This window comes from Carassius carassius, chromosome 18 (genome assembly GCF_963082965.1).
Source record: "Carassius carassius chromosome 18, fCarCar2.1, whole genome shotgun sequence".
Lineage (NCBI taxonomy): Eukaryota > Metazoa > Chordata > Actinopteri > Cypriniformes > Cyprinidae > Carassius > Carassius carassius.
Window position 1 is genome coordinate 13,539,529 of NC_081772.1, and position 8,245 is coordinate 13,547,773.

The following is an 8,245-nucleotide window of genomic DNA, read 5'->3' on the forward strand; positions in this document are numbered from 1 at the left end:
GAGAAATACGAAGAATGTCATTTTATATCTTGCCAGATAAAAGTGCTAAGACAATTTATACGCTGGTAAAAGGCTTGAGTTTCAGTTTTCAGTTTTGTTTTTTTACTTTTAGGAACCCACCATTAGACCAAAGATGAGTTTGGGAGGATGTTTGTGTTGCTTGGATGAATATCTGAAGCATTTTATTTTATCTACCAGGGTTTTTTTCTGCAAATTGAACTGAAACCCTTGGGTTGAGATTCATGTTTGTTAAACAGACTCTTTGGTGACATTTATCATCGATTGATTTTATTGGTCTCTCCGCAGGCACTTTGACTAGTAGACTTGTAGGGTTACTGCTGCATCTGTAGTTACGGACTTAAGACCTTCCCTTGGGCAATGCAGTTCACCGTATTAAAACGCCTATGATCTTCTGTGCCAGAGAGACTCTACCTCTGACCAGCTTCTCTCAACATATTTCAGTCAATTTGATTTTCCTTCTTTATATTCTTATCAACGTATTCAGACCTCTTGAGCCTCACCTTGAGCATTTATCATTGAGGGACCAGAACCAACAGCTGGAAATCCGCTGGAATATTCTTCACTTTCTCACATATTTTTGTAAAGTTCCTCATCTTATTCCCTTACACTTCCTGTTTTATGAGATTAAACAAAACAGCACAGTTAAGTTGTTTGTGCAGAAAGTGAGGATGATGCCATCTTGCATGATAATGAACAGTTACTATCACAGGTGTTATTATGGCAGTAAGCATGTGTTATTCTCCATCTACCCTTGGTCGTTTTTCAGAAATGTTAGCTGCCTGATGCAGTTGCAGTGCAATGAACGGGTCCTTCTGGACTCCTACTGCAGTCCACCTCTTGAGTCAAGCCTGAAAGAGTCATGAACCCTGAGTGGGAGCGCTCCAGTTCACCATCCCACAAAGCTTCAGAGGGTCAGATCCAACGTAGACCCTAGCTGGGGTGCAAGTGATCTCAGAGAGTTGAAGTCGTCTGAATCTTAGTAGGAGGCTGTCTTTGAATCTCAAGGATGTAGCTCTTCAGTCCCTGTTGCAAATGGTTAAACCTTTTCATTGGCGTATAACAAACTTCATAATATATGAGACTGAGCTTTCAGTAAAGTATCTGTGGTTCTCTCAAAAAGCAATGCATCGCAGCCTACTTAAGGCTATCTTCCCTGACCTCATTCCACAGCAAAAAGAGGACGAGTGAACCGATTTACTAAACATATTTATTTAGAATGAAGATATTCTAATGGATGTGTTCCACAGAGCAACAACATCTCAATCTACCTGTCACTTGAGTTGTTTTATCACCAGCTCACATGTTCTCCTTTTGATGTGTCAGAAGCTCTTGTCAAAAGCGCTATCACTTAAATTCTGTGTTGACTTTCTAACTCAGTATTTCTGAGCTGTGGGTCCATGCTTCTTTACCAATGCCATTTTGAATTGGGTCATGACGAGCAAAGACCTTTCGGTATGATATTTTTCATGTTTTTGTTTTTATGTAACAGTTGCATGTTCTGACTGTTACCTGCAACTCCGAGCACGGAGTAACTGGCATCAGCACTTCTCTTCGAGGCAGCCAAGAGGAGATCTGAGGTCTGTCATGTCATTCTAGAGAATCACACTCTCTGCGTAACCATGACCCAAAATCGACAGATGGATATTTAGGCCTACTGCTGCTACTCAAAGATTTTCCTGCCAGCTGAGAACATTATTTCTTGACGTCAATGCCTATCCCAGCGATCCTGTCCCATCTAGACCCAGCCATGCCTTAATCTTAAGGGGGAGGTTAAGAAAACTCCTTGGATCGCCTTCGCCTCTGCTATACTCAGGCCATTTTGAACTGCTAAGAAGTCATTTATTTCATGTTATAAAACACCAATCAGATCACTTTGAGGGTGTGTTTTGAATGCTGCAGAAGCCAATGCACAGTTTGAAGGTATTATTTTGCATTTGAGATACACACTGACCTCATAATTAATACATTTCTATCACAGATGCTATTTGTGGTCATTTGGGTTTTGTCAGATTTGTGGGTTGCTTGCCTGAGAGACTGTTAGGGAATGAATTGGAAATGCATTTGAGTTTGTCCTGAGTCTGTCTTGTAGAACTGAACTGGCACAGTGTTTGATGGTCATTTTTCATTGCTTAAGAATACTGGGTTCGTTTTGGAGGGAATGATTTTGGCCACTAAGCCTGACATCAGCTTAAACTGAGAAAGAAAAAAGCTAGAACTGATGAAGGTACCCATTGCACTAAATTTTTTGATGGTGATGTGTGTAACGTTTGTTGTGGAATAGCGCCCTCTGTTGGCTCTATTGATTTATTTTGACTGAAACCTCTGTTTATTCAGTTTTCGATTTACAGCCATTTGTCTTGACCATTCATTCCTAATCCTTTTGGTATATTTGCATGGCATTGCATTATTTATCTCCAAAGTGCTGCAAGGCTAAACTGAACTGAAGGTTTGTGTTTTGGATGTGTGAGGGGCAAGGGAAGTTGTGTTTGTAGACTTCTAAGTCGAGATCTCCAGGTTCGCTCTTGTTCTATCTCTCTTATGGAGATGAGTCAGTGCCTTCCCTGCCTGAGGCTGGGCTTCCACCTCACTCCTTTTGTCTTATGCAAGCCCTTTCTACAAACCTCTGTTAAACCGTCTCTTTGTAATACTGTAGCCAACGCATAGTGTGCATAATGTTTAATGTCTTTTTTTTCCCCTTCAAAAGATATTTTTCAAGATTTTTGGTACCTTTGATCACAGGCCTCAGAAATACGGTGTTTTGTTGTATGTAAAATGTAAAGTTTTTTTTATAAATATATATAAAACCTGCGATATCTATTTGAGACGTGTGCATGTGCATTTATTTGTGTGTGTGTATGTATATATATATATACACATACACACAAAAAAAGCATTCTTTTGTGGAGTTGTGGAAAGTGTCTATTTTTCTATTCTTTTCTTTGGCCGGTGTAGTTATGAACTTTACTCTGCAATTAGGTGACTAATGTCTTGGAAATAAATAGTTTTGAGTTATAATGATTGTGTGTGTTTTGTTGTTTTTCGCCAGGTGAGCAGTGAGTAACATCTTGCCATTAGACAGAGAAAGAGCGGGTCTCATTCATTAACCACACAATTTGCATAAACACTTCCATGCAGAAATCATTATTCGGTTCCCACTGAAATGTACAATTCAATTTAAAAACAACTGAAACAATGTCTATGCAAAATCACAAGCCTTGGAGCCTTATAAAAATGTAATCTATTTAAGGTTAATGTTTTTTATAGATAGATAGATTGATTGATAGAAAGTACTTATGGATATTGTTTGGGCCTGTTTATGTGAATTACTAGCTGCAGGCACTCATTCCCTCTGAATGATCTGGCTTCAGTAGTATTTAAAACCGGTTTCCTGTGACATGTCAGAGCATACCTAACATTTAAGTTGGGACTGGAATCATACAGCACTTTTTTTTTTTCACAACATTGTAACAAAGATTATTTGCAAAAAGATTATAACCAAACCAGTATTAGAGGGATAACAAGTACATCTCAGGATTTCAAGAGGTCTGATAGAGTCGAAGTTCAACTAAAATGGTCCTTGTCTTTCTGGTGTGTGTGTGTCTTTCCTCATGTACTTTGGCTGTGGTATGTTCCAAAAGGCCAATGTCCGGCCAGTAGGACATCCAAGTAAACATAACTGGGGTAGATGGATCCAACCAGTTTCAGGATAACCTTTTTGGCAGCAGTAAGAACACCGGAAAGACAGTTGCAATGAAGAATCATCCAGCAAGAGAAAAGGCAGTGGGTCTTTTTGGATTTGAGTCCTCAGAAATTCAGTCACTAAGTCACTTACCAAGGACCAGAACACTGTTCTGCATGTATGTACCTTGACCTGCTACACAGGTGAATTATTTTACATACAGTACTTTTTTAGAAAAGTTTTAAGTTTAGTGGCCTTGGTCAGTTTTTTACCCACTGAAGTAGTGTATAAGGCTTGATCAGTTTATCAGCTTTGATTAACAAAATTATTTTTTAAGATAAAATTGAGAAACCAATTTAAGAAATCCTAAAGGTATTACTGACCACATGAAATGTAAACAGAAACATTTTTCCCAAATGGAGTGTTCCTGGGATAAACAGACACATCACAGGGCCCAAATGTATTACCATATTTATTTCTCAAAGATAGAACATTAAAAAGTAACAGAATCTACAAACAAAACAGGTTAAAATAAGATCAAATGAATAAAGCATTACTAGACAATTCACAATTGTACCTCGACAACCTGAAAAAGCGCTTACGTGGGTTTGACTAAACAGATTCTTGCAATAGAACTATTTACCCGGAGTACATGAATGTGAATATTTGCTGCAGTCATGTGATTGTGACTTCCCAAACAGCCTTCTGTAAATAACAGCCACATTTTAAATTGCTTAAAAGAGAGAGCTCCTGAGGAGTGACAAAATCATACGTCATATTTCTGTGACATTATAGAAGTGCTTTTCCATAAATCCATTGTTTTTAATTTTTCCATCTAGACACCGATGCCAATCAGCACAAGTTGAATGGAAAGTCATCTCAAAATCAAGCCCTGGCAGGTCTAATTTCAGCTACATCTTTGGAAACACAGAACCTGTTATACATCACTATACAAGGTCAAAATCATACAAGGTAGTAAGGGCCTGAATAAGAACTGCGTATTTATTTTACAAAACCATGGGTGGCCTTGAAATGAACAGACTGAGTGGGAAAACATGAAGGATTGCATTTAGCTGGTATGCTTGAAGTGGCAGAGCGAAAGGCTGTTTAACTGCAGTAGTACTGGCCTGCATTGGCTCGTCGTCTCTTGCGGCTTTGCTGCTGTTCAAAGAAGTGACGGATGTCCTCGGGTGTCACCACCTAAACAGGGAAGGAGAGGTGGAGAAAATAAACACCAGACACTACAAGCTTTACCTTCAACTACACGACACATTTTATAAAATAAAACACACTGAAAACCTACCTTTCCTTCTGCTGCAAATCGTTGCAGGTAGTCCTTCAGTTCTGTCTTCATGTCATTATATTCTGAGGAAAAAAATTAAATGTCAACTTCACAGCAAGTAGTTACATTTGAAATCTCACGTCAATCAGAAAACTAATTAGTTTTGCTTTCACACATAAGGATATTAGTAGCAATAAACTCCACTAACCATGGATGATCTCCAGCTGCTGAACCCGATTTAAGTTGTTTAGGGCTGACATCAAGGGGTCGCGACCCTCGGCTCCACCTGCTTGTTCAGCCTGCTCTGTGGACTTACCCTTGTTTTCATACGCAAGGACAGTGTCCATCTCATCCATAAGGAAAGGCACTCCTGCATCTGCATAGAGGTTCTAAGCAAGAAAGCAAAACATGAGACTACTAACAATATTGCTATTTTATTTTTTTTATGTTCCAGAATTGCATCAGTTAATCAAAGGTGAACACAGTACCTATTATCTTGCAAATCTCCTCTGTAATGTGTGTTTTTGATCTGTACCTTGCAGTCAGTGCAAGTGCAGAGTTTTGTGCGCCAGGCAGAGGGCCAGAACACAGCGCCCTGAAGAGTCCGGCTCCTCCCAGAGGCCTTCATCTCTCTCAGCCTGCAACCGGAGCACGAACCCTCCTCTGAGGAACCTTCCGTTTCTTCCTGGTGCTTCCGCTTACAGAAGGATGTCCCATTGACCTGCACCTGACATTAGAGAGAAGGTCATCAAATCTTGATCACTAATTCCTCTCTTCCAGTGTAAATTGTTAAAATCATTTAAACTTCCTCAGGCATACAGCGGAGTTGGTAAAACAGCAAAAAACAATGTGGCGTAAATTTAGTTTGGCTCGATTCCTTCAAATTCAGGTTTCATTGAGACAGATGACGCATATGAGAGGAACCAATTCCCCAATGAAAACCCTTTCAGACATGCATTTTTTAACAGAACTACTGCCACCTTGTGGTGAGACTTCAAAACAAAGGCAAGTCTGTGTCTAACGGCTTTAAATCATAAGTACATCTAATGTCTTCAAACATTTATTCATTGAAAACAAGTAGCAGATTTAAGTTTGGCTGTCTGCAAAAAAAACAAATGGAATAAAACGCAATGCCGTGAATCTTCCTCGCATTTAGAGACAAGAAACGGAAACATTACAGTCGACAGCAAAGTACCTTCTCATCTACAGGGCTCTTCGTGTTCTCATTTTTAATCTTCTTCTCCTCTTCATCATTTTCTACCTCAACCTTCACATCCTCCTCTCCTTTGCATGGACTTACTTTTGTTATGGCTGGCACTGAAGCAAACCAGACAAAATAAACCTTCACAAATGTATAAATGTTGTAAACACTGTCACTTTTGTCCTTGCTGTTACATTATTTTCACTCCTTTTAAAGAGAACTTTGGACTAATTTTCATACTAAATATCTGTAAATACAAAATGGAAGCAGAAAAAAAATTACCTGCAATATGTGCAGCATAGTCCCAAAGGAAAGGGGTTTTTTTCATGCACGACTCGCAGATCATCTCTTGCAGCTCCACACAGTCTGGCACTACACAACCTAAATGCTGAGAGAAACATTTAGATGTTCTCAACCAATTCAACCTGAATACATTACTTGGCTTATCTTCACAGAAAAAGAACACTAAATCATGTTCATGTCTGATTTGAAACTAACCCGACCATGGAACCAGTCCTCACACCCGATACACTGGATCATCTCATCAGGAACCTGAAGAGAAAACATGGTTCATATATGTTTGTAGCCTATATAATATAATACAAGCACTCCAAATATTCAGTGGCTTCTTATAAAAACAATTCAAATCAAAATAGGGATTAATAATTAAAAAGAGAATATGCAATGCAATATATGAAAACAGAATTATAGAACCTTATAGAATGCAGTTTAAATTAAAGCTTAAATTGCATTACCTCGTCCTCTGGATCTGGGTAGGGTCTGTCACATGTGCAATACAAGCCAAAAAAATTGTGGCTGTATTTGTTCCCAGAATTCACTTTTTCTTTATCCTGTGTAACAGAAAACCATAATCACCACTAGTACACTTAAAACTTAAAGACACGCATTCAAACTAACGGTAAAACATAACTTACCGCAAACAGCTTGCACTCCATTTCCCCAAACTTGTCGTTCCCACAATCACATCGAAAATTCCTGTATTATCAATATGATTTAAATGAAATAATGAGAAATAAACTCGGAACATATCATAATGATACAGCCAGTGACAAATATCTCACTATCATAGTGACATAAATATTAATACAAAGTTGATGAAATAATATGCAACATGTAGATGGAACCTCATCAGCGGACCATGTTCAAAAAATGTCAGAGACAATCAGACGAGAGCAACAGCAATTGTACTTCCTAACATAGTTGTACAGCTTGAATGGTTATTTTAGATGGTTTGTGGAAATATTCACCTTTTGGTATAGAGCTCAAAAAGGTCATGGCCTTCATGGCACTTGTAGGAACATGCCAGACAGATGCCAGCTGGCTCTCCTCTCTTCGGTGTGCAGGTGTTACAGGCATACAGAGCCTGACGCTTCACATATCCCTGTCAGAACAAAAACAAATCACCTTGTTTTCAGGACATATAACTTATTTTCATTTGATAACATGATGTAGATTCTTCATTTGACACTGACAACTACGTTACTGTTAAAGGCATCCTGGTTGATCCTGCTATTATCTGTTGATGCAACAACGTTTATTTCCAACAAACAGACGCAGCATCGACGCATTATAACAATGTTTTGTGCTAACCCCAAATTAAAACAAATCAAACAAACAATTTGCAAGAATCACGTTGAAAACCAAGATGAAATAGGCTGTCAACGTATAATTCGCATGCTAAAAACTGTTACATAAAACTCTTTGTTTACATAAAGCATCAAACCTCTGGATACGAGCATTTCTCTGAATCACTTCCTCCGAGAACAGCGGAGGCTTCGTTTTCCAGCTCTTCGTCCTCCTCTAAGACGTCCACCAGAGATACTGTAGCCTCCTCCTCTCCATCGTTTGCCGCCATCCTTAAAGAGACGAGCGCAAAAAAAAAAGTCTAGTTCCTGTTCCAGGGCACGAAACGAGTCACGAACGAACTCAGCTGTCAACGAGAGCGCGTCTGACTGGAGACAGCTGGTCCTCTGTAACAGAGATAAAGGAAAGATGTGGGAAAGTTTTAAGCAATTTGACATAAATTTACCCGAAGAATTTC

The 8,245-nt window shown here is 39.0% G+C and overlaps 1 protein-coding gene across 1 annotated transcript; it reads right to left on the reverse strand.

The window, feature by feature from the left end:
- Positions 1–4,566: 4,566 nt before the first annotated feature.
- LOC132091873 (putative E3 ubiquitin-protein ligase UBR7) lies at positions 4,567–8,245 on the reverse strand. The gene is made up of 11 exons (XM_059497961.1): positions 7,928–8,245; positions 7,452–7,585; positions 7,119–7,179; positions 6,939–7,034; positions 6,682–6,735; positions 6,466–6,571; positions 6,178–6,299; positions 5,518–5,709; positions 5,191–5,371; positions 5,004–5,065; positions 4,567–4,900 (listed from the first exon to the last, which is right to left on the reverse strand). Exons 1-11 carry the CDS (start codon positions 8,057–8,059, stop codon positions 4,808–4,810), a joined length of 1,233 nt encoding a protein of 410 aa, XP_059353944.1. The 5' UTR covers positions 8,060–8,245; the 3' UTR covers positions 4,567–4,807.

Bases quoted from the DNA above. Each gene is read 5' to 3' on its own strand.
- LOC132091873 (XM_059497961.1), bottom strand. From the start codon at position 8,059: ATGGCGGCAAACGATGGAGAGGAGGAGGCTACAGTATCTCTGGTGGAC. The intron at 7,180-7,451 runs GTGAATATTTCC...TTGATAATACAG, and splicing joins TTTGAGCTCTATACCAAAAG to GAATTTTCGATGTGATTGTG. The intron at 5,710-6,177 runs GTACTTTGCTGT...CTCTAATGTCAG, and splicing joins AGAGCCCTGTAGATGAGAAG to GTGCAGGTCAATGGGACATC.